At 43.8% G+C, this 25838-nt stretch overlaps 1 protein-coding gene and 3 non-coding genes across 4 annotated transcripts in view; all 4 read right to left on the bottom strand.

Moving 5' to 3' along the window:
* The window catches only part of Ubap2 (ubiquitin associated protein 2), a 68716-nt gene that overhangs the window by 610 nt on the left and 42268 nt on the right, over nucleotides 1–25838 (bottom strand). The window contains exons 7-24 of the mRNA XM_050155910.1: nucleotides 23224–23327; nucleotides 22768–22833; nucleotides 20765–20817; nucleotides 19953–20020; nucleotides 15588–15777; nucleotides 13286–13496; nucleotides 11625–11896; nucleotides 10989–11161; nucleotides 10075–10288; nucleotides 7615–7654; nucleotides 5326–5503; nucleotides 4509–4578; nucleotides 3200–3371; nucleotides 3002–3093; nucleotides 2706–2753; nucleotides 963–1041; nucleotides 637–839; nucleotides 6–136 (exon numbers count right to left, since the gene is read on the bottom strand). Of these exons, the coding sequence (XP_050011867.1) occupies nucleotides 6–136; nucleotides 637–839; nucleotides 963–1041; nucleotides 2706–2753; nucleotides 3002–3093; nucleotides 3200–3371; nucleotides 4509–4578; nucleotides 5326–5503; nucleotides 7615–7654; nucleotides 10075–10288; nucleotides 10989–11161; nucleotides 11625–11896; nucleotides 13286–13496; nucleotides 15588–15777; nucleotides 19953–20020; nucleotides 20765–20817; nucleotides 22768–22833; nucleotides 23224–23327 (2364 nt within the window). The remainder of the gene's footprint in view (nucleotides 1–5; nucleotides 137–636; nucleotides 840–962; nucleotides 1042–2705; nucleotides 2754–3001; nucleotides 3094–3199; nucleotides 3372–4508; nucleotides 4579–5325; nucleotides 5504–7614; nucleotides 7655–10074; nucleotides 10289–10988; nucleotides 11162–11624; nucleotides 11897–13285; nucleotides 13497–15587; nucleotides 15778–19952; nucleotides 20021–20764; nucleotides 20818–22767; nucleotides 22834–23223; nucleotides 23328–25838) is intronic.
* LOC126509937 (small nucleolar RNA SNORD121A) lies at nucleotides 6015–6096 on the bottom strand. Its single transcript, XR_007594283.1, has one exon. It is a non-coding gene; the product is annotated as a small nucleolar RNA SNORD121A (small nucleolar RNA).
* LOC126509936 (small nucleolar RNA SNORD121A) lies at nucleotides 15385–15465 on the bottom strand. Its single transcript, XR_007594282.1, has one exon. It is a non-coding gene; the product is annotated as a small nucleolar RNA SNORD121A (small nucleolar RNA).
* LOC126509935 (small nucleolar RNA SNORD121A) lies at nucleotides 17345–17425 on the bottom strand. Its single transcript, XR_007594281.1, has one exon. It is a non-coding gene; the product is annotated as a small nucleolar RNA SNORD121A (small nucleolar RNA).

Below are 25838 nucleotides of genomic sequence, written 5' to 3'. Positions count from 1 at the left end.
CCAACCCTGTGCCCCTCAGTACAGTTATGCCCTTACCTGTGCTGTAAGTGTGCTGCCCATAGCCACTGGCCTGCTGAAAAGGGGTAGGGGGGGTGCTGAGGGTCACACCATGCTGCTTTGCTGAGGTCGGTGGGACCTAGTGGGACAGGACAGGCAGGTGAGGGTGGAGTGTAAGAATAAGGCAAAGAGGGGCTGGAGAGATGGCTCAGAGGTTAAGAGCATTGCCTGCTCTTCCAAAGGTCCTGAGTTCAATTCCCAGCAACCACATGGTGGCTCACAACCATCTGTAAAGAGGTCTGGCGCCCTCTTCTGGCCTTCAGGCATACAGACAGAATATTGCATACATAATAAATAAATAAATATTTAAAAAAAAAAAGAATAAGGCAAAGAGATCAGGCAGATCTCTGAGCCTCCGGCAAAACTAAATCACAGCCAAGAGAACCAGCCTTTTCCGAAAAGCAATCCATGATGGATAAAGGCAGCCGGGAAACAGAATCTGACCCCTGAGCAATAATCCTCAAGGCCAATAAGGCAATGGGGCTTGTGGCCACACTTGCTCACTGCTGACAGGTGCCTCGAGGACCCACAGCCCCGGGACGATCTGAAAATACTCACAAACATAGTGAAAATACTCACAAACATAGTGGGTCCATACTGGAAGGCACTGGGCACGCCTGTGTAGTAGGGGAGGCCAGTATAGCTGTACCCAGGTGGCAGAGCAGGATTCAAAAAGGGCTGCTGTGCCGTGTGGTGGGTCTGTGATTGACTCTGCTGTGCCTGAGCTGGTGTTGGAGGTGCAGGGGATGCAGAGTCTCCTCGGCCAAACTTTGTGACGTCACCTAGAAGAACAGCAGGCTAAGCTGTTAGGTCTAACTGACAGCTCAAGCACCTCAGCCCTTCTGGCCTCCTATGGCTACGAACCAGCCCATTCCCTCCCTCTCTTGCCCACGGAGCCAACTAACCTGAGTATGGATTATTAGCTAAACTTCCATCTCGGCTGGCAAGGGGTGTGGGTGCTGCAAAAGGAATTCCATAGTAATCCTAGAAACAAAACAAGGAGACTCACTGAGCAGATGGCCTCACCCCACCCTCAGAGCAGATCCGGCTGACAAAACACAGGCACTCTGGTGATGCCTCTCCGAGTGCCTATGACAGGAACCTCGGTGCAAACAGCTCCAAGTCCCTGCTTCAACACCTGTTTTTTCACCACGTGGAGATTTGGTAAACGCTACAGAGCAAACCAACTTTACTGGCCTTAGCTGTGTGAGTGACTCTAAATGAAGAGCCACCCACAAGACAGAAGAGGCAAAGCCTGGGAGGCTTACAGGGGACTGAGCAGTGCTAGGTGGGTTACAGGACCCTGTGTCCAAGCCCTGCCTATCCCAGTCTCTCCCAATTCATTTGCACCAGCAACAACAACACTGTAGAGCAAGCTTGAGAGCAGCAGCTGCAAAGGCTAAGAAGGTTGTGCTCTTGGGTGAAGAAGTCCTGCCGTGGCCCTTACCAGCCAGGGTTCTGGGCTGTGTATTCCTTCCTCAGCTGGGAATGGCACTCAAATCCTCTGGGCTCTAGTCTAGTAAACTCCAGGGAAATCATGGACTTCTCAGATAGAATCCCAAAGAGGTCCAGGAAACAGCGAACAGCTTTCAGAAGCCCAAATGGAGACTGGTGGGGAGGGTGCCCAGAAGAGAAATCCAAAGGAAGGCGAAAATATGATCCAAGGGAAAACTTAAAGCTGTTTACCCTATGGGTGCACTGGAGATGTCCTCTAAGATACAACTTTTTAAAAGAAAAAGGAAGGGCTGGAGAGATGGCTCCAAGGTTAAGAGAATTGGCTGCTCTTCCAGCAACCCACTTAGCTGTTCACAACCTTAACCAGTTCCAGGGATCTGAAGCCCTCTTTTACCATGTGGGCACCAGGTACACATCTGGTACACCACACAACATGGGAAGTTGGGGGTAGTGGAGAAGGAGCAGGCAGCCCCATGCTTGGGTAGAAGTCTCTTCCTCTGAGGAACACGGAAGACCACATTCTGTGTCCGCCACTGACTGCCTTGGCTTACCACTGTGCTTTCCCACAAGGCCCATTATTTTATCCCTAGACCCAGAGTCAGAACAGACAGCGCTGGTTGGAAGCGAGGCACCAGCACCAGGGCCAGCAGGATAAAGCCAGGTGACACAGATAAAGTGAGCCAATCCTGCCCCCATTCCACACAGGGAGAAAAGCAATGCTGCCCCCATGAGTGTGGCCATTGGCCGCTCTCTGAGGAAGACAACACTAAAACCCAAAAGCAACTCTCAGATCACGAATTATGTGATATTTGCTTGCTTGTTCTGAGACAGGATCTCAACACACAGCCTATGTTGGTCTTCAACTCAAACTTAGTCAATCTCTCTGGGATTACAGGAACTTCCACATTCAGATGTTTTTTGTTTTCTTAAGGAAAATGAAAAAGAAATAAGAGTAGGAAAACAGGGGACTAGATTTGGTACAGGGCACGGCTTACATGTGTTCTTGGTCTAAAGTCTCTCAGATTCCCCAGGATGACCACTGCTCAAAAGAAATGGTCAACCCAAACGTAGGACCACACACAGCTTCTCAAAGGTGGTGTGGAGGAATCCCATAGCTGAGGAGTCAAGCGAGGAAAGGAGGAGAGCCCTGAGAGTCTGAGCTGTCCAGGTCCACTACGTCATTTCGTACTCACCATTGGCAGCCGGGACTGCAGCATTTGGAGCTCATCATATCCGTAGATCTGCAGGAGAATCAGCAGATCAGGGACCACACCAAAGCCACCTCAGGTACCAAAACAGATACACTCAAGAATGGGACCGGGGTCAGGTGCTATAGGAAAAGATCTCGTCTACATAAAGTCTAGGAGGAAGACACATCAGGTATTGGGTAGACAGAGACAGGGAGAGATGAGCTGCCTCAGGTAGCCCATTTATCGTGTCCTGCAAGGAACCAGCCCCTAAGCCAACCAGAGTTCCACTATGTGCTCACCGGGTAAGCAGGGAGCAGTCCTCCAGGGCCCACGAGGTACTGATTGTGTAGCAGAGGAGGCACCCCTTGAGGCAGGTTTGGGGGTGCTTTGCCTAAAAAGAGGAAAAAAAAATCAAACAATAGATTTCCTACCCCCTTCAACATGAGGCCTGGAAGTTCACTGGTGGAGTTGGGGGGAGGGGTAGGCGAGGGACATACCTGAGGTCACCAAGGCTGTGGCCCTGGTACTGTTGCTGGGCACGCTCACTGTGGTCCCACCCAGGCATAGGCTGTTCCCAGGCAGGACAACTCCCGAGGATGGGGCACTTGGGGCAGAGGTTGCAGCTGTGGAGAAGGTGGCTGAGGATGGGGTGCTCTCCACACTGGCATGCTGTCGAGACAAAAGTCAAGATGTGTGGATTTGGTAGCAAGAAAGGAGGAGCTGGGGCAGACAGGAGTCCAGACAGACCTATGGCACAACAGGCAGTGGGCAGTGACACTACTTGGCGACTATAAATTGAGGGAGAATCACTCTGTCTCAGGGCCAATGTAGCCAGATTCAGGCAGCAGGACTGAACACAAAGACTATTAAACTGGTCTGGGGGCTGGTCCAGCGTGGTCCACATAGTGAGTTCCAAACCAGTCTGAGACTGTTAACCCCAGTGGCTAAGAGCACATGCAACTCTTCTAGAAGACGGGAGTCTCTGCTCCTACCCCAGTGTTACAAAACAGCAAATGGAGGTTACATATAGTCTCATGGAAAGGGCAGCTCTCCAAAGATGGGGAGCACCCAAAAGACAATCAACGCACAATGATTTTGGAGACAGAGAAGAGATGTCACTTTATTTTAAGGTGCTGGAGAGATGGCTCAAGGTCGGCATGTACATTTCTGTTCCAAGCACCCATATCCTATCAGAAGGCTCACAGCCTACTGTCACACCAACTTTAGGGGGGTTCAATACCCTTTCCCAGCTCTATGTTTACCCACCGCAGCCACACACAGACAACACCAACAGGTGCACACATAAATAAAAAGAAGGGAGCTATAGAGATTGTTCAGTGATTAAAAGCACTGGCTACTCTTGCAGAGGACCTAGATTTGGTCCCTAGCACACACCTGGTGCCTCACAATCATCTGTAGCTCTAACCTCTGTGGTAGCAGGCACACGAAAGGTGCACATACATAAACGTCAGAAACACTCACAGGTATTCCTTCGCAGAAACCTCCACTCTGAAATGCTCCTGGCCTGGATTTCGTGACCTTCTAAAACATCTTTCCTCAAACTGTCTCTAAGCAAGCAAAGATGGTATGACATCTAATCACTAGCACTAGCAAAGCCCCAAATGGCACCAACAATGCAGTGCAGTTTGGTTTACATCCTTTAGCAGACAGTGAGATCTGCAGACAGGAATAAGAAACTGAGGTGGTGAACCATGAGACTCTGGGTTATCTCAGACCAAAATGAACCAATTTCCCCACTACACACGGGAGGTCTTGGTATACTGTGCAGGAGGGGTACACACTTACAGTGTGTGGCGTGCTTGTAGGACGTGCTGCGTGTGCAGAAGACAAGCTGTTCTGGTGGCTGGAGAGGGAACTAGAAAATAAAATAAAGCACAGGTCCAAACAACACAAGTTTTTTTCACAGAAGCAAGACCTACCTGGTTTAGCTATAATCAAGGTCAATCCTATCCCTGAGATTGCCTGGCTGGAATCAGACTTCATGCCCTTAGACTTCTGTGGCAAGTACTCCTACTGGTCAAAAGTGACTTACACGGCTTCAATAAATTATAACCTATTTTAGCTATAAAAAGAGTAAAACCAGGATTGTTTACCTGGAGAGTTCATAAGACTGAGTCAAGAGAGGTTCTATGTGTTGCCCACACCTAAAAGTCCAGCTTAAATTCCAGTCAGATACAGAGTTGAAACAATTCACGTTTGCTCTCAACTAAATGGATCAAACAACTCTACCTAGAAGATATGTTAACAAGCCAATTTCTTTTCCTGTATCCTATTCCAATAATTTATTTCTGGAATCAGGACAAATTTAAATCAGTTACATGTCATTCTTATTCCATATTAAAGTGGCATGGGTCAAGAACTTGGGACAAGCAAGCCATTAAGTATCTGCATGTGGTTCTCCCGCTTCTCAGGAGACCTCGGACAGAGACATCAGAAGCAGTTAGGGTTTTCATATCAGGTGATGCTGGGCCATGACTGGTCAAAGTCTAAGTCAGTATTTTACAACACTCCACCAGAGGTGACAAATAAGCTTTGTTAATGGCATCAGCTTGATAGGAACCCCACAAGTCTCCATCCCCTTTCTTTTCTGTCACCCACGTACCTGGTAAGTTGAGAAAGAGGGCTTCTGGACAGGTCCCCAGACTGGGACAAGGCGGGCAAAGTGGCAGTGTGTTGGGAGGAGGGCAGAAGTACAGTGCAGGAGGTGGTGCTGGGTAAGGAACCCACAGATGGGAGGGCTGCAGGGTCTGTCGTTTTTGGCTCTAAAATGGATGAAGTACCTGCAAGAAACGTATCTTTAGCCGCAGAAGCAACCCTTAGTACTGGAGACACAGTTGATATCTGGTCACGTTCAGATATGATATACAACATGCTACATTTCTTAGCATATCACCTAGGCATGTCACCAGACAGCTCTACTGCGTCACACAGGTGTGACAGGTGTGGGCAGAGAACAGAAAAGGACACCCAATCCTAAGCTGTCTTGATGGGGACATATCTCTCCCACTTTCAGAAACCTGACATGCACCCAGAGAAGAAAAGATGGGCCAACATGGATGTGTGTGTGCAGTGAACAAACTTCCCACAGAAAGCATGGCCCGAGGGAGAAGAGCAAGAACTCCCCAGAGCACCTCCACCCACATGTACCAGTGAAGTACAGGCTGCAGGGGAATGTGCAGGAAGAACTCACACCACCATCTACTTGCAAATGCACAGTGGGAACTTCCTCTGTGTGTCTCACAGACACAAGGTTTTATGTTTCAGGGATGAGATGGACGTAACTGATGACCTTTGGAAAAGACTCAGCTTGATTGTCATCCACACATATAATAAGTCAGATATGTGCTTGGAAACACATCATCGTCTTTTCTCTCTTGCAGAATGCCCTGGGAAGAAACACTTCACTCTTAACAAGAAGGGAGAGTTCATAGCGGGCAGGTGAAAGGTTGGCCTGCAGCTTGGGCAACCTGGCTTCTTTCTGAGATAGCCAACTATGAACTTCTAAGAACCCAAGGATGACTTTGAACTCCTGATCCTTCTACACTGTATACCACCACACCCATGTAGTTTTGATTCTCATGCCTTCCTAGGGCTACCATTACAGGCTCCTGCCAGCACTCCTGGTAGGATATGTCCTGGAGATTAAACTCAGAGCTACATGTAGACTAAGTAGGCACTCTTCTGACCAACAGACAATGAGTGTGGTGACATAAATTAGACGTATGTAAGAAAACTGAGTAGGGCCATCACAGCTATTGATGTTACAATGATTCATTTGGGTAAAAATTCTATTAGTGAAGGATTGTACAGGATACAAATAATATAATATTTTAATTGATATTTGTGAGAGGGACGTAATTAATGTCAATGAATACTGAAACTGTTAGGATTTAATCATTAGGTTAAGGAGTATGAGAGTGGGTTGGCCAGCCACAATTCAACCCTGTCCTGGTAAAGGAGTAGGCTTTCATTTCCACAGTTTGGTCTAGTTGAAGCCATTTTAGTCTCTGGATAGAGCTGAATAAAAATGTAGGAAAAATTATAAGATTAATGCTGATTAATTCATGAATTTAGAATAGAATCGATAACGGGGTGTGGTTTTGTTGTTTGTTTTGCAGTAGTGGTGCACACCTTTAATTCCAGCTCGGGTGGCAGAGACAGGCCACAGAACCTACAGAGGAGGTTCAAGGACAGCCTGGAACAAAGAGAAAGCCTGTCTTGAAAATCCAAAAAGGCTTAGCAGTTTGGAGTGAAATACCTTGTGTTTTGGGCGATTGAGAGAAATGTGCCAATTCTAGTTTAATGGCTGGGAAAATAAAAGGTCAGGGTTGAGGGGTGAGTTTGAGGTGACTCCTGGATCTCTTAGCATCTGTTTCAGAAGATTAAGACAGCCATGAAGCATCTAACCCCAGTCTAAGAGGCCAAAGGTCACCTCCACAACCAAGGATGACTTCGTAGAAGACTCAGAGAAATGTTTTCTTGAAAAAGGGGCAGGAAGAGAGAGCAAGAACAGGCTGAGAATGGAGCATCTTACAGGCTCACTGGGATTCCTAGACCCTTTACATTCATTAACTGTGAAGCCTGAGGTCATTCTGGCAGACACGGTGAATAAAACACCCTCTCCATAAAAGTAGTTTTGGGATGTGGTGTGGTAGAATACATCTTGAATCCTACACACAGGGGTCAGAGGTAAGCAGAGCTCTTACAACTCCAGGTTAGCCAGAGCTACGAGTGAGAACATCTCAAAAACAAACCAACAGTGGTTTCTAGAAAAAAGGTCAAGTACTGATTTTAGTGAATTAACCACTGATCAATTGGTGTTTCCCAAATTATGTTACCCAAAATTCCACTGTTTGGTTTCCACAAGTGATAATGAGAACATAACACTTACTGTCCACGGCGTGCTGACTTCGGCTACCACCATGTCCGTTCTACAAACAACAGAGAGAGAGTTAACACATGCACATGTCCAGACAACCACCCGTGACTCTCGATGAGACCACAACAACCATATGTACAGGTTAACAAAAGAGCAGTTGTTTTTTCAAAGACTTTATCTTTATTTACGTGTATGTGTGTATCTATGTGACGGCATGTCACTCGGGTAACAGAAGCAGCTGGAAGACGGTCTCAGAGTAACAGGTGGGTATGATACACCTGAAGTGTGTGCAAGAGTAGGAAGGGCTCAACACTACGCTGTGTCTCCAGCCCATCTCTCACTTTTTTTTAATATAAAAGGAAAATAAAATAAAAAAGGAGATACAATATCAAAAGAAGTGGGCATTTTGAGAACCAGATTCGAGGGCACAGGAGGCTGAAGGCACACTGAAACAACTACAGCTGCTGACCTGACCCCGAAGCCCAATCCCATCACAACTAATTCCTGACGCTTTCCATCTCACGAAAATTCTGTAATGCAAAAAAGTCTCTAAAATTTTGTTAAAAAAAAAAATTCCAAACCCTTTTTTAAAAGAAGTAATAATAAAAAGCATCACACCTTGAGAAATATTTCTTCTCTTTCTTTTTCTTTTTCTTGTCTTTTGAGACAGGGTTTTTCTGTATAGCTTTGGAGCCGGTCCTGGAACCAGCTCTGTAGATGAGACCCCTCAAACTCACCAAGACCTGCCTTGCCTCTGCCTCCCAAATGCGGGGATTAGACATGTGTACCACCACCCGGCAAGAAATATTTCTAAGAAAAGATGAGATGTGACCTAAGCCACAGCATTTCTGAAGATGGTTAGTACAGAGTGGGTTATGGTTATATTATCCACAAATTGTAGAACCTAAGTCAACTTGTTTAAACACACCTAAGTAAGGCATTGTGACGGAACTGACACCTGCCTCCACAGGCTGCGGAGGAAGCCACAGGACGTGCACTCTGCAGCAAAGGCCATGTTGTTCAGATACCATCTCCAGAAAGGAGGGGCTGGAGAGATGGCTCAGTGGTTAAGAGCATTGCCTGCTCTTCCAAAGGTCCTGAGTTCAATTCCCAGCAACCGCATGGTGGCTCACAACCATCTGTAAAGAGGTCTGGCGCCCTCTTCTGGCCTTCAGGCATACACACAGACAGAATATTGTATACATAATAAATATTAAAAAAAAAAAGAAGTTCCATCTCCAGAAAGGAGCAACTACAGGAAAAAGAAGCTGATGTGCTCTTTCTGCTGAAAAATGTCCAACTAGGCCTGGAGAGAGAACACTGCAGAAAGGGGGCTGGGCTGACTGCTCTTCCAGAGGTATAGGAGTATTGGATGCCCAGCCACACCCACATGGTGGCTCTCAGTCTAGGCAATGCACCACACCCAGCTCAACACACTAGGCTTCACACCACTTCACTAGAAATTCTTGTCTACAGCTGCTTCCCAACCTCACCCCTCGTTCTTCTCTGTCTACCAACCACTGCCAAGGTTTAGACTTTATCTGCCCTGCTGCTCTTCTCTTGAACTCTTAACAAAATAAGTCTTTGAGATTATCTGAATGGATATGTTCGGTATTCGTGGATCAAGCTATTCTTAAGAAGCAATAGATCAGGAAACAAAAATGCCAGTGATGGAGGCTAGATACACTATCCTGTAGTTCTTGGCCAGGAAGGTCCACAAAACAGTACAAGCAATTTTCTTAACTGTTGATGGATCTCATTAGTGCTGGATTCTAAAAACCCTACTGCATGGCTCCACATGTTATCATCAACATGTCTTACTTGGCAGTGAACCTTGTATGCAATAATTCATACCAACCAGGCAACAAGAACTCAACTGGTTAATAATGGTATGTCTGTTATGGGAGTAATCGATGCTTTCCTGGTTGGATTTGGTGACTGTTCCACAGTAAACAGTTCACATCTGGTACCGCAGGCCTTGCCAAAAGTCAGTCTGGAAAGCACTATTATTATTTTGATACAAGGAAAGTTCTTTTACCTAAACAACTACAACAGGCAAGCAAGATGGCTCTGTGAGCAAAGGCACTAGCTGCCAAGCCTGATGCCCTTAGTTGGGTGAGCTCTTCGGGACACAAGATAAAGAGAGAACAACTCCTGCAAGTTGTTCTCTTGACTTTCACCTCTCTCTCTCTGTCTCTCCACCCCCCCCCACACACACACACAAACACAATTTTTTTCCTCCCATTTTTTGAGACACGGTGTCTCTATTTAGTGCTGGCTATCCTACTCACTCTGTAGACCAGGCCGACCTTGAATTCAAAGATACATCTGCCTCCTGAATGCAGAGATAAAAGGCATGTGCCACCACTGCCTGGCTAATAAATAAATAATTTCTAGAGCATGATTTGCTAAACTGCACACTAACTTGCATGGAGGATATCCTAAGAAAAGAAACCCAGATGAATCACTTACAGCCACAGAGCCTGGAGCTGGGTCTGGTGGGCTCGCAGAGCTTTGGTATGCAATCCGTGTATGCACAGAATTCTGGTCGTAAGAGGAAGACGTAGTTACTGGGCTAGCGGAGCTCAGGTACGAGCTGCTCAGACTGGAGGAGGTAATGACTGAAGTTGTGTAGGTGGAGTTTTGTACAGCACTGGTCATTGGTAAAGAGGCATTCAAAGGGTCACTGAAAAGAGTACACGGTGTTAGACACACTGGCTCCATATCACACTCTATCTGTAGTGGCATTCACTACAGAACTGCACTAGTCTTTAATTTATCAGGCTTTCCCTCTAGATATGGAAAACCCAACTAAGAAAAATATCAAATCTATTTGCAAAATATTTCACTTAAGCAAAATGACGTGTTGGAGAGCTAGAAAAGTCAGGTCCCTGCTGGACTGCAGGGAGTGCTAAGTGCTGCCTCCGCCATGCAAGCCCGAAGGCTCCAGGTGCATTCAATGACCCAGCATTCTGCTACTAAGACACTGGTAACACAGCAGTTACACCACAAGCAAAAGGAGAAAAGAACCTAAATATCTACCAAACACCTGCTCAGTGAAACGCTAGGCAATACAAGTTCACGCACATGCAGTATGGACAACCTTTGAAAGCTTTAAGTAAAAGCTAGGAGACATAAAAGCCACATTTTACACGATTCTAGTTACAGGACACCTCTAGATCAGACGAGTTCTGACATGGTTTTGTCAAAGGGAGGGAAGGAGTGGGAGAAATGAGTACCCGCTAAAGCAGAGTCTGAGAAGCTAAACATGCTGAGCGCTGCACAACAGCATTACTAAGTTGTCCTCACCAATTTCTTAGACTGTTTTGTTCGACTTTGCAAAGGAAGGACTATGTTCAGTCATGACTAAAATGGGAGGTCTGTACCTTAAAGACGTTGGGTACAAGCTGATAGGACTCTGACAACTATTTTCACTGCCTGAAGCTGCTGGTCCAAACTCAGAGAGAGATGGTTCTGACCCAAATTCCAGAGCCCCAAATTGTACATTCAATCCCGTGACATCCGTAGAACCAGGCATTTCCACTGCGGAAGCAGGAACCTACAAAAGCAAAGCTCTGTCAGGATGGGAGGACGGGAGCTCCAGGACTCAAGGCTTACAACAGATTAAAGAAAATGGCTTCAGTGAGCTGCACTGGCAAAAATGGTGAGAAAAAGAAAGAAAGAAGGGAAACAGAATCTTTTAAACAGTGAGGGAAACCAAGCAAACAACTTATTGGGTTGCAGAAGATGGTTTCAGAGTTGTTGGGAGTCATGGTAGTTGGCAGCTGAGGATGTAGGCAGTGGTGAAAACATTATCTGGTCAGGTACACCTCCCAACCATGAGATACCATAAACAATAACAAAAGTGCTTGAATGAACAAGTAGCCCAGTGCCTGAAAAATGGCCAAATCCTCCCAAACAATGATGAATTATGCTTGAAGACACTGTATCCCAATGTCTAATACTCAGTTTTCCAATACCTGAGCTATTGTGAAATAGATCCTTTGGGATGGAATGCCTACCTTAGCTGGAGGTATCCGACGCTTAGGGAGTTTGATGTGTTTGGGCTGTGGTTGGTGGGCAGATACAATGTTTTCAACAGCCATGTTGGGAAGCTGCAAGAGTCTGTTGTCAGTAGCAGAAGGACCATCTCCAGGTGTTGACTCTCGGTGTTTAGCCTGGGAAGGAAAGGACTCCAAACCAGGAGGAGGAACACTGACTGCCGGAGTCTGGTGTTGCTGTCGCTGGCTCAACTGGCTAAGAACTGGGGATGGCTCAGGCTGAGATTTGAAATCTAAGAGACGTGGAAAGAGAAAATAAGCAGCAATGAATGGGTAACTCTGCAACACGTCTCGGACGCTATGCCACTACGGCTACCAGGTGATCCGAGTCGTCCAGCTGAAAAGTGGAGGGTAGGGCCCAGGAGGGAAGGACAAGTAGACTGCTGGTGACTGGACAGGGTTTGTTCTCATTCCTCATGCAGAAGACACAAAGCAGAGACACCTGTGCGTTAGCTAACGGATTTACATGCTTGGTATTTCATCAGTTTTGTTATATTCTGTGTGTAGCCAGAGGTCACCACAAAATGTTTTCCAGAGTGGCTCTGTACTTTATTTTGAACTCACCAGAAGCTAGACAGAGAGCTCCAGGGATTAACCTGTTTGCTTCCTCAATGCTAGGATTACGAATGTGCGCCACTACACCCAGCTTTGATGTGGGTGTCAACAAGTCAAACACAGACGTTCTCCTTAACACAGCGGGTACTTTGCAAACTGAGCCATCTCCCTAGCCAATTTGGTACATACCTTTAAAAAACTATTTTGATTACTATATATTATGTGTGATATCACAAAACTGTAAAGTACATGTGTGAAAATACAACCTTTTCCACTTGCTGTTCTCACTCTTGCTCTAGAGAACCAGCTTTGTACCTGGGTTCTTGACTATCATAAACAAACAAGCATAATTATGCATCTTCATTTCATTTTCAGAGGCTGCTCCATTTTAATATGCAGAGAGCATCTTCCCTCATCTTTAGGGCACTGAAGATTGCCCTATTTATGGATGAGCTATATCTATATCATGTGTGTGTCCACGAGGGCTAGAAAAGGACACTGGATTACCTAAAACTGGAGCAAAGATGGGTGTGAGCCAAGGCCACGTGGATGGTGGGATTCCAACCTAGGTCCTCTGAAAGATCAACCAGGACTCGCTAATTCACCTCTCTAGTCCCAACTGCTTGGTTTTCCCTGTTGCTATTTCGTTGTATTTTTGACAGGCTCTCATTATTTAGTCCTGGAACTCAAATCAGCTGGACTCAAACTGATGGAGACCGGTTTGCCTCCCAAGTTGGCGATCAAACTGGCTCAAAGTGGCTTTTGTGACAGGTTCCTACTCTATACTAGACTGTGCTAGCTTGGTCTCGAGTTTTTGGTGATCCTCCTCCCTCCACCTCATAAATGATGGAATTCCAGGCATAAAGCACCAAAGAACATTTGTGTTCTCTTCTAGCTAAGAATCTATTCCTGTAAATTGTACAATAAATAAATGTAGGCACTGTACACTGAGACAACTAACTTAATTTTCCAAGCAGTATGTATTCTAAGAGACTCTGAACAAGTCCCTCCATACTGTTCATACACAACAGCTCTGCTGATTAACTCAGTATAGTACATGCACTTACCAAAATGACTAAGGACCGACTGTGATGCTGAGGGCTTGAGGTCCCATGAAGCAGTGGAGGCGGGGGCACCTGTGCTGGTCTGCTGTGCACCGGAAGTGGTGGTGAACGGGCTCATACTTGGTGCTTTCAGCTTCTCCAGAATCTGGGAATTGGTGATGTTCACCATCTTTGATGGGGCTAGCTCTCCAAACCCCGAGCCCAGGACAGACGACTGCAAAGACATGGAAAGAGGGCAAGCCCTGAGCAAACACAGTGGTCTGCAGAAACAAGAACACCGCACCTTGGATCATCTGAACAAGCAAACCTTGCTTTAGAAAACAGTACATGAAAATGTGACTATAGTTTAACTATAGCTAAATAAAGGAGCATTCCTCCTGATGTGAAAGTAAGAAAACAAAACATTTACTATAATCTTGAAATAAATTTAAAATTATTTTATTTATTAGTACTGATTTATTATTTTTAATTCATGGGGCTAGGAATCAAACTTGGGTCTTCTTCAAGAACAGTAACTGCTTTTATCTGCTGGGCCTTCTCTCCAACCCCAAAATGAACTTTTAAGAAACAACTAAATGTCAAAAATATGCCTGATAGATAAAAACACTTTTATAACCTTCAGAGAGTAAATTCTCTCTGCTGACAGTAACAGAGGTCAGTTCTGAGTGTTCCCTGCAGTGTGAAGAAGTGAATGCCAAAAGCTCACATCTTAATACCAGACACTGAAACATGCAGAAAGCTGAGTAAATGCCCTGACAGTACTGCGCTCAGGTGGGTCACGACTAAGAACACCAATCATTCTCCAGAAGAAAAACAAAACAAAAAAATGCCCCACTCCTTTAGAGAGTGTGTGTGTCTTACAGAAGCAGAGTAAACAGTAATTTTTATTAGCAATATTCTTGGGGGGCGGAGGACACGACAGGATTTCTCTGTGTAGCCCTGGCTACTACTGTGGAACTCACTCTGTAGATCTGAACTCCAACTCATGAGATCTGCCTGGCTTGGTCTCCAAAGTGCTGGGGTTAAAGGAGTACACCATCATGACTGGCTATTATTAATGTTCTAAGGTTAGGAATAGCACAGTTAGAAAGTCAGGGCTCTCCACTGTGAGGCCCACAACCACAGCTCCTGCCTCTTAGTGCATTTGTGCAAATGTTATTTTGCCATCAAGGTTACACTCAAGCCGCTCTGGCTCAAGTTTTCCCAAGCTCTACTGTTTTCACGGACACAGAATCCACCATCCACCCACTAGCTACTAGATACAAAAAGGCATATATGAACATGCACAGGTATATAATACATGCACACAGAGTCGGTATCCTAACACCACAGATTCTGACTCATTCTGTCTTATGGTAATCTATTTTACTACTATTATTAAACTGTTATTTACTTCATTTTGGCAATTCGGTTATAAATAGGAGCAATGTTTAGAGCCATGGCTCTAATATAATGCTAAATGGCTCTCACTACAGTATCTTGAGGTATTGATCATAGCATTAAACAAACTTGATGGTAAAGCTCCATCTTTGACCTCAGTGACTACCCTCTAGCAGTCAAAACTGCCCTCCCTATCAACAGGGAAGGAAAAGGCAGAGGAAAGCACACCATGACTCCTCTGCATTACAACAGACTTCAGCTGTCCTTCTGTGGCGACATTCCTACGCAGGCTGCACTACCAATCCCAGAATTCTTTCTGATGGGAAGTCCTAGTCACTGTGTTTCTAATGGTGGTTAGAAAATGTGTTTTCTGTCATATTACCTGGAAATTTAAGAAAGGGGAGTGTATTTTAGGGAGTAGAAGAAAATTGCACAGTAGGAACACCTAGACAGAACTAAGACATCTGCATTTTATTTTAAGCATATCAAAAACACAGAAACAGCCTTTGAAACAAAATCTAGGGGAAAATAGATCAGTTGGGCTGCCAAATGGCCACACAGTGAGAGTGAAAACCTCCCCTACAAGTGTCTCTCTTCAAGTGTGTCACTTGTGCACATCGGCGTACCTGCCTGCAAGCACCTCCGCAATAAATAGAAAGGAGTGGAAGAAAAGTAAAACAAAACATTAATAAGGATGTCTTCATCCCAGTTACTGCTCACTGGCCCAGGAAACTCAGTAGCTGAGCTCCACACAGAATCATCAGATATGTGCTTGGAAATCATCACATCATCGTTTCCTGGAGGAGGACGACTGCCAGCATTTTACTACTTAGGAAAGAACTGCAAGGTGTGAGCCATAATTCTCGATGACTGTTGCTATCGGGTGCATTCCTGAAGACCCCAATTTGAAATAAAAGTGAGTTACCAAGCTGTGAGGAGAATAGGCGTTGGCAGAAGTGGAGCTGCCAGTCCCTGGCGCCGTCTGATTACTGTGTTGAGAGTTTGTGAAGACGAGTGCTTGGCCAAAGCCCTGCTGCTGGGATGTTTCAAAGGAGTTGGCTTCTGCGGCTTGAGTGGGAGGGACAGGCTTCTGGAGCAAGGCCACTAGATCAATGCTAAGCAGATGAGAGACAAACGAGCAATCAACTGTCATGTGCAAATCACACCAGCTAGCAAATTGGAGAGCAAATCAATATAAAGAAAATTTAAGCCAGAGATTAAATAAGCAAAACCACTGGGAACTGGAGTTTCAGAGAAGCTGAGCAGTCACTCAAACAGTTATAAAGCCAGAGAGAGAACGCACCTTACAAATGGGCACTGACAGACTCCGTGAGAACATGAGGGAGCTGTGAGGTCAGATACTATTACCTGAGCTCATGCTCCCCTTTCAACTCTTTGATTTTCTGTTACTATGTACATCAGACTAGCCTCTAACTCAAGCAACCCCCCTGCCTCTGCATACTCAGTGCTAGGATTGAAGGAATGCACCACCACTTCCGGCTTCAATTTTCTTGAAACAGAGTGAATCAATATTCTTAAAGCATCAAGACCTTAACCATGGCAGAAGTTTTTAAGTCTTAAGTTTATTTTAAGTATCTATATAAAGTCTTTATTCTATCTCATAACATATCTAACCATGTATATAATTCTCTAGAATATTTAAGAATAAAGAAATAACAAACTAACAAAGATTTTCAAGACAGGGTTTATGTATGTAGTCTATGCTTCCTAAACTAGCTCTATTGACCAAGTCGGCCATGAACTCAGAGATCCACCCGCAAAAGCATTGCAACACCACTTCAGCCCAACGAAGTATCTTATAATGCCCTGTCACCCTGACCGAAAACCCACCACATATTACAATTCGGAAGAATGGTCTCAAGAATAATAAAGTTTGGGATAGACACTGACTGCCATATGAATGACTTACCCAGTAGAGTGGGACCTGTCAGAGATTTTCCCAGGATGGTGCTCCATGAGTCCTTGCAAAGGTTTGCCCCAGCAGCTCTCTAACTAAACTCACCATACCAGGGAGATGAGACAGGTTCTGGGTAAACTATTCAGGCTTTCTTCCTCATACAGACTCAGCTCCTAGCCCAAGTTCTTTTTCTTATACACAACAATTTTCACTTTCCAGACACCAATTTCAATTGAGGCTAAAAATCTAAAGTTAGTGTTTACTCTAAAAACCTAAGTTAGTGTTCTAATAAATGATACAAATCAGTTGTGTGAATTACATGTTGTGATAATAAATCTTGCAACACTACCAGATCAAAGCAAGTTCTAGTTCAAATGTTTAGTAAGATTCAAGTGAGAAATGGTACTGTAGGGGAAACCAAGAGCCGAGCGTGCTGCTGCACACCTTTTATCTCAGCACTCAGGAGGCAGCGGCAGGCAGTTCTGCATAGTACTTTCATGACAGCCACAGCTATGAAGAGACTCAAAAATCAATCAATAAAGAACTTTGTAAAAGTCCAGGGTTTTGACCAGTGAGATGGTTTGGAGGGTAAAGAAGACACCTGCCACCAAAACCTGACAGCCTGAGTTCCACCACAGGGACCCACAGGGTTAAAGGAGAAAACCAATGATCATCAACTGTACTCTGACCTCCACTGTGTAGTAGCATAAAATACATATACACAAAATAAACAAGGATGCCTTCATCCCAGTTACTGCTCACTGGCCCAGGAAACTCAGTAGCTGAGCTCCACACAGAATCATCAGATATGTGCTTGGAAATCATCACATCATCGTTTCCTGGAGGAGGACGACTGCCAGCATTTTACTACTTAGGAAAGAACTGCAAGGTGTGAGCCATAATTCTCGATGACTGTTGCTATCGGGTGCATTCCTGAAGACCCCATGCTTAATGAAGTTACCAATGCCTTTTTAATCCTAGCAATTGGGAGGCTGATAGAGGCAAGTCTCTGAGTTCAAGACCAGTCTAGTCTACATAGGTTCCAAGACAGCCAGGGTTTCACGGTGAGACACACACAAAAGCACATCATACTGAAACGAAAGCGGCCAAACTCTAAGGATAACAGTCCCTGGTAGCAGTGAAGTTTGCAGTCCCTGGTGCCATCTCATTAGTTGTGCTGAATTTGTGCAGACAAGGGCTTGTCCAAAACAGCAAGTTTGTTTGCTTGTTTGTTTTTTAAAGCATTTTGGTTGGGTTTTTGTTTCTTTGGTTCGTTTTATGAGGCAGGGTTTCTCTGTTTCTCTGGTTTTGCCTCCTGAGTTCTGGGTGTGTGCCACCACTGCTTGAGTAATGTTCTGTGTTTTTAAAAATAGGACTCAGGTAGTCAAGATTAGGCTCAAATTTGCTTTGTATGTGAGCCTTGCTTTGAATTTCTGATCCTCCTGTCTCTCCCTCCTGAATGCTAAGATTAAAGGCATTCAACATCATGCCTTTTCTTCATATTTATTTTACAGCTGAGTGTTTCACTTGTATGTATATCTGTGTATGGCTGGTGCCAGTGGAGATCAAAAGAGATCCCTTGGAATTGGAGTGAGGGACAGCTATGAGCAGTCATGGTAGTGCTGGAATCTAACTTGGGTTTTACAAAAGAACAAGTGCTTTTAACCACTGATTCACCTCTCCAGCTCTCTTAATTATCTTTTTAAGAAATTGAAGTACCATTAGTAAATTAGTCATTTTTCATTTATTCATAAATTCAATGGAGGTCTATGTACCTTTCTCTCCTAACTGTCCTAATGTGTCTTAACTGTCTCATTTAGCTTGGTTTTGAGAAGCTAGACTTGCCTAGTTTTTAAAGATATATACACATACATATCTAGGCTTTGATCTTTCTAGCATTTAAATTTTTTTAATTTTAAAATTAACTACTTTTGGAGCATGTGTGTGCACATATGTTTGAATGCTTGTATTAAGGTCAGAGAACAGCTGTAGGAGTCAGTCACATAGACCCTTAAGCACATCTTCAAATGTGTTTAGAATTACTGTGAAGAGTATGATTCTCTAAGATTTCTGGTGAAACCTGGAATGATGCCCCACATCTGTAAGCCTATGGGAGTTTGAGGCAGTAGGACTGCTAAGAGATCAGCCTAGACTACATAGCAAAGTTATAAAAGGGAAATAAAAGTAATTCAGCTATGTACACATTCATTTGAGCAGTCTCACTAGATAGCACAAATTATCTTTAAACCCATGACACTTGTGCCTCAGCCTTTGGAATGTTGGGATCATAAAGCAGCACTAACTACCAAGCCTGACTTTCCAATACAGGCTTAAGATTATTATCCTCAGGGCTGCACAATAGTTCAGTCAAGACGTTCCTAGCAAACACACTGGAGAGGACAAAACAGGTGGACTATCCTCCTTAACAGTTCCCAAACACTGAGAAACTTATTTCCCCAGCCAATTCCCCCAAAAAAGGGAGCCAGGGACCAGGAAGATGGTTCAGCGGGTAAAGATGAGTGCTGCCAAGCCAGAGAACCCGAGTTTGATCTCTGCAATACACATGATATAAACACATTTTCTCTGACCTCCAAATTCTTCCACAAAAGTACTATGGCGCCGGGCGGTGGTGCACTCAGGAGGCAGAGGCAGGTGAATTCTAGGCCAGCCTGGTCTACAGAGCTAGTTCCAGGACAGGCTCCAAAGCACAGAGAAAACCTGTCTCGAAAAACAACATCAACAAAAGTGCTATGGCGCATGGGCACCAATGCACACGCAGGCACACACAAAAACAAACATCAAAGGATTTTTTTTTCAGGGTGGACAGCCTTCTAAAGGACAACACAAAGTGTCTGTCCTCTAGCCTCCACACACCCCCATCATCACACAAACGAAAAAAAAAAAATGCCCTTCTTTTTCTAGAATTTAGACCACTGCAACTAATGTACCCATTTAAATGACAAGTTTAAATTAGGATTGAGACCAACCAAACAAATGCATGAAGAAAGCAAAGGATATATAGTATATTAATTTTTAAATAAATAGTTTTAGCCAGGAATAGTGATATACACCCAGAACGCCAGAGGTAAGATCTCTAACTTCTAGTCTAGCGTGGACTATAACTAGGTTTAGTATAATCTCTAGACATCTGCTAACAAATCCCGAGAAAAACACCCATTCAATCACCCTTGGACACAACCAATGAGACGCGAATGAAGCTATGGACACTGCAAGAAGGGGAAACAAAAGCTAAATAGAGGAATAAAAGAGTAAAAAAAGAGTAAAAATTGGAAACAGTTGACCTAAAATAAATTTCCAATTATGTTTTTGAGGGGGGGAAAAAAAGATAAAAAACCCCAGCAAACCCTTTACCTTTGCCCAGGAGTGATGTGGTTCTCTGCTGGAACAGACGAAGCAGTGAAGACTTTGGTTTCAGAAAGCTGTGTAGGAAGTTCAGGAGAAAAATGCTTTTATTCTTTGTGCAACACAAAAGCCTCTTTAGGCAGCAGTGTTCTCACCCTCACCAAGAGGGTGTCGAAAGGAAATGAAACGTACAAAAACCATCAAATAAGCCTCCCAGGCAAGGCAACTACGGCTTTAGTGCACCTGCAGGAACAGCACAGAAAGGAAGCCAGTCTCCTGTGACAGCGCAGAGCAACAAAAAGTGGGTAAAAACAGGACTTGGAAAAGGCTGATCATTTATTTCTCTAAAGACAGATGTCTTTTCGACTTCATCAGTAATCTTTATTTCAAGATTTATTTCATTTATTATCTTTAGATTAATTTTTTATGTGAAGGTTTTGCCTGCACACATGTGCCTGATGCAGCAATACCCAAGTTTGCCCTTGACCTAACACACTTGAATGTTCAGTTCTTCCACCACTAAACAATTCGAAGAAACAAGCTGGGTGGTGGTGCACGCCTTTGGAGGCGAGGCAGAGGCAGGAGGATCTCCATTAGTTCAACCTGGTCTGGAGTTCCAGCACATTCAGGGCCACATATAATTGTCTAAACAAACAAAAAAACCTTAAAATACCAGTTTCTTTATAAGACCCATGTGCCGAGGAACAGAAGCCAGGGAGAGGAAGAGAAGCAGGAAGAAGAGGATGGAGGATGGTGAGGAGCAGCAGTATATCTGAGTGACACAGTGAGAGGAAAAGGTCTGAATGGCACCAGACACTTACATCTTCAGTCCAGTCTTCTGGTGGCCAGTCTTCCACAGAATTCTTCCAGGCACCTGACAGGGAACAAAAAAGGATCCAGCACAGTCAACCAATGATTCTGTGTACCATGCAAGAAAAACAATTCATCTCATTAGTAATCTACTTAGCAATCCAAGAAACATGATTCTTTAAATCTACTCTTAATAAAAATAAAAAAATTATTCTATGTAAAATATCCAAAACTCTATGTTTAAATCAAATTAATGTCTCACCCTGGTGTGTGTATATATATATAGTTACAGCATAGCTAGAACTACAAAGTAAGACTGTCTCAAACAAACAATATAAAATAAATAAAATGGAACACCAGAGCAGACTACAGCTTAATAATAGAGTGTTTGCCTAGCATGCCTAAGGTTCAATATCTGGTTCTGAAAAAAATAAAATTAATAATAATAATAAGAAGGCACTAGAGAGTTCACCCAGTCAGGGAACTGCTCACTGTGGAAGTATGAGGGCTTGAAGTCAATTCTCAGAACCCATGATTTAACAAAGAACTCAACGGCTAAAGGGACAGGTAAGAGTACTTGGCTGTGTAAGCATGGAGAATAGAGATTGAATTTCCAGTAACTCGTGTAAACACTGAGCAGGGCCAACCCCAGTGTTGGGGAATGGAGCTCAGCCAGCATGCCTACACGGGTGTGCTTCTAGTTCAGTAAGAACACCGTCTCAAGGCAATACGGTGGAAGGCAACAGAGGAAGACACCTGATGTCCACCAAACTCTGGGTGCTTACTTTGTATATTTCCCTGTACATATTACATAAACAAACAAGCTGGGCATGACTGGACGTGTTTGATCCTTGGGAGGGATGACGAGAAGATACCAGAGGCACAATGGGAGGACAGATCAGCCTACTGAAGGCTCCAAACACTAAGTGAAACTCAGTCTCAAAATACAAACGGTGTGGCTCCTAATTTGACCCCAGCCTCCTTGTGCGTGTGTACACACATATGTATCCACCTGAACATATAACTACGTTTTTAAAACAAAATAAGAAATTTAAAGGAACACTGTTTTAATGCAAATCTGCACCAGGCCCTATATCAAGTAGATTACTGATTATCAGATTTAGAGAGCAAGGTTAAAATACATTAGCTATATTACACCATTTGTATGTCATCACTGTAATTGTCATCCTGTTCTAAGTACAGAGGAACAAAAAATAATTTAAAAATTAATTAACCCAGAGGAGGCCATGTATAAACAGGTTAGAAACTGAGTCTGTTTCTAAGCAGGAAGACATCATATGCAGTAACTGTAGATGGGATCGGTGTAGTGCCATGGACAGCTGTGTTAGCAAATACATAAGAACCCCGGGGCAGCGATGGCGCACACCTTTAATCCCAGCACTCTGAAGGCAGAGGCAGGCGGATCTCTGTGAGTTCGAGGTCAGCCTGCTCAAAAGTGTGAGTTCCAGGACAGCCAGGGCTGTTATCCAGAGATATCCTGTCTTGAAAAACACAAAGAAATACATGGGAAAGCCAGCGGCAAATGTTGATAGACTGCCATACCCACTGCAATATAAAAATGACACTCACTGGCTATGGAACTCCCCATGTAGACCAGGTTGGCTTTGAACTCAGAGATCTCCCTCTTGCTCTAGAGTGCTATGATTAAAGGTTTGCAACATTACATTTAGCCTGAAATTCATTACTTTGTATAGGAACCAAATACCTTTAAATTTTCAAAAATTTATTAGTTTTATTTATTTTGTGGTGGGAGTATCACAGTATGATATGTCATATGATAGGATATGTCAGTGGACAACGTCTGTAAGTTCCCAGGATTAGACACATCAGGACTGGGGACACGTGCCTTCACCACCACCTGAGTGGCTAGAACGCTGTACAAGCTGCACTCCTGCACCACATCCACTTCTATGCAGTGCTGGGGACAAACTCGGACATTCAAACCAATGAATGACACACTTGGCTCTGTATGATTCTTAAATATTCACCATACCTTTGAGTCCATAAGGACTTTTATTTGGCAGCTCCTGAGATATATTATGAGGCTTTGTTATCCCTTCTGTGGGTCAAGTAAAAAGAAAGCTTTAAGTATATGAAAACAAGAGAAATGTGAGTTTTATGATTTTTGTTCGCGGCGGGTCCAGAGCAGCACACAGTGGGTTCTGGTGCCCAGTTCTTTCTATCAAGCTGTATAAACCTGAGTTCAGTCACCAGGTTCCACTGGCAGAAGCAAACAGACTCCATAAAAATACCCATGTGCTCATACAAATACATGCAAAAAAAAAAAAAAAGTGTAATAAGATAATACCTTAAAAGCTGGGAATGATAAACCCAAAGCTAAAGGAGCTGAGAGGCAGGAGAATCTCCATGAACTCCAGGCCAGCCTGCACTACATTCATACGTAAGACCCTCCAAATAAAAAATAGCGTATAAATAAAAAAATACTTACCAGAGCTCTCATTTTTACTATTCTGAGAAGCTTCCCAAACTCCCGACTTTGTCCCACAGCCGTTTGTGGATGCAGAATCTGAATAGTCTGCAGGGTTGAATGTCCTAGGGTTATGAGAGCAAGAGTCAAAAATCACAAAATAAACTTCGTGCACAAAATTTTCTGTACAAAAAAATTCCCAAATTTGGCCAGGTGTAGTGACACACACACACACACAAGTCTTGGCAACAAGCCTTTAACCAATAGGCCCAATGACGCAAATATTTTAGTGTTTAGAAACAGGGTCTCATTATGCACTGCTGGCAAGTCTCAAACTCACATAAATGTCTGCCTCTACTTCCCAAATGCTAGGATTAAAGACATGACCCTGCAACCAATTATCATTTCTGAAGATAGAATCTGGCTCATGTTTCTCAACCTGCCTATAAACTCGCTATGTGGTTGAAAATAACCTTGATCTTCTGATAATGCAAAAACAACTGATACCATGAAGAAAGTATCATTTAGGGGCTTTGGAACCTAGCACACAAGCAGCAACACCTTCCAAAATGAGAATCTAACTGACCCTGGAACTCACTCTGTATATGAGGCTGGTCTCGAACCTACAGGCCTAACTCTGCCTCCTGAGTGCTGGGATTAAAGGCATGTGCCACCAATGCCCATCATGGCTAACTATTCTTTTTTTTTTTAATTTATTTATTAAGCATACAATGTACTGCTGGCAAGGAAGGCACCAGGTTGTGAGCCACCATGTGGTTGCTGGGAATTGAACTCGGGACCTCTGGAAGAGCAGCTAGTGCTCTTACCCTCTGAGCCATTTCTCCAGCCCCATGGCTAACTATTCTTGTTAACTGATATATGTCAACCCAGAATGTGATTTTTGTGTTTAAAAGCTCATCCTGAGAAAGGCTCAGGGCTACAATGTGTCTCAAACACGTAGAGTAGCTGCTGGCTAGCAAATTAATAAAGACTTGCTAGGCACCTCCTCCTCCTCACAATATCCTGGAATTACAAGTTTGTACCAGCATATCCAATTTTATGGTGTGCCGGTGACTGAACCCAGAGCCCTCTTTGCCTATACAGGGGAGGCACTCTATCAACTACATCTCCAATCAAGCTTGCCATCTTTTACAAAAGAAAGGCTACTCAGGGTCATGTATCTACTCTTATACAAATGGCCCTCAAGCGTCTACAATTTGGTTTTGGCATCCTTAGTAGTTATGAAACCTGGACGTTTTTGCAGCCAAGAAAGACAACAAGTAAAAATTACCAGTGAAGGAGCTTGCGTGATGGCTCAGTGGTTAAGAGCACTAGCTGCTCTTGCAGGAAGTGACAGCAGAGTCAATGCCCAAGCACCCACATGACAGCTCAAAATGGCATAAAACTCCAGTACCTAGGAAACTTATTCGGGTCTCAGATACCTTCATGCATACAGTACACTCAAGGCTCACAAATAAAGTATCTTTTTACAAAAAAACTTCCAATGAGCTACTGAAGAGATGGCCCAGGGGTTAAGAGCATTGGCTGATAGATATTCTCAGAGGTCGAGTTCAACTCCCAACAACCACCTATAATGAGGTCTGGTGCCCTCTTCTGGTGAGCAGACATACAGGTAAGCAGAATACAGTATTCATTAATCTTCAAAAACAATTAATCTTTAAATTAAACAAAAAACTTCCAATGAGAAGTAGCATATCCAGAGTCGTACTCTAAGCTTGGCAGGTCTATCTGGTGGAAATCAGTTTTTGGAATAAGGTCTTTCACTGTCACTCTGGCTGTCCCAGAACTTGCTATGTGGACTAAGCTGACTTCTTACAGAAATAGATCTGCCTGCCTCTGCCTTGGTGTGCTGGGGATTAAGACAGAGTCATTTTTATTTTATGTGTATGAATGTTTGACCTGTATGTACATATGTATCATATGCATGTTCCTGCCGATAAGAGGCCAGAAGAGAGCATAAGATCCCCCAAAATGGAATTGTAAATGGTTATGAGCCACAATGTGGTGTCCGCGTGCTAGAATCAAACCCAGGTCCTCTCCAAGAGCAGCAAGTACTCTCAACCAAAGAACCATTTCTCCGATGGCCTAACCTAGCCTTTGAATGGTCAGCACTTCCCTGTATTTTCTTTAAAATCCAAGAGTGACAGCTGAAATGCAACATGGACACAGATGACTCTTCAAAGCTGTCCTCTGACCCCATATGGATGCTATGCATATGTTCACAAATACATAATAAATATAAATAAAAATGTAAAAAATTATTAAAGCCTAACTGAACATCCATAAGGCATCATGATTCAGATGATTACTGAAGAAAAAAATATGAATGTTACAATACACACAGAATATGAAGTAAACAGAAAAGCTATCAGTTTAAAGGTTGGGGTTCCATATTTGAGTTGTCTTCCCACACAAAAAGAAACAATGAGAAAAAGAAAACCTAGAAATAATAGTAGCTAATTATAACACCTACTTAGAGTGGTCAGTCTTTACTATCACTCAGGATAAAATATTTCTACATAAACATATTTTGTGTACAATGGCTGTATTTAGCTGGCTTTTCAACTGGCAACAGAGATGATTATGTACATAAGCCTGCTGCCTCGGGAACATTT

Source organism: Alexandromys fortis, unplaced genomic scaffold (assembly GCF_014885135.2).
Source record: "Alexandromys fortis isolate MF-2015 unplaced genomic scaffold, M_Fortis_MF-2015_v1.1 scaffold_92, whole genome shotgun sequence".
Classification (NCBI taxonomy): domain Eukaryota; kingdom Metazoa; phylum Chordata; class Mammalia; order Rodentia; family Cricetidae; genus Alexandromys; species Alexandromys fortis.
Note: the sequence above shows the minus strand (reverse complement) of the source record. Positions and strands in the feature narration are given on the sequence as shown.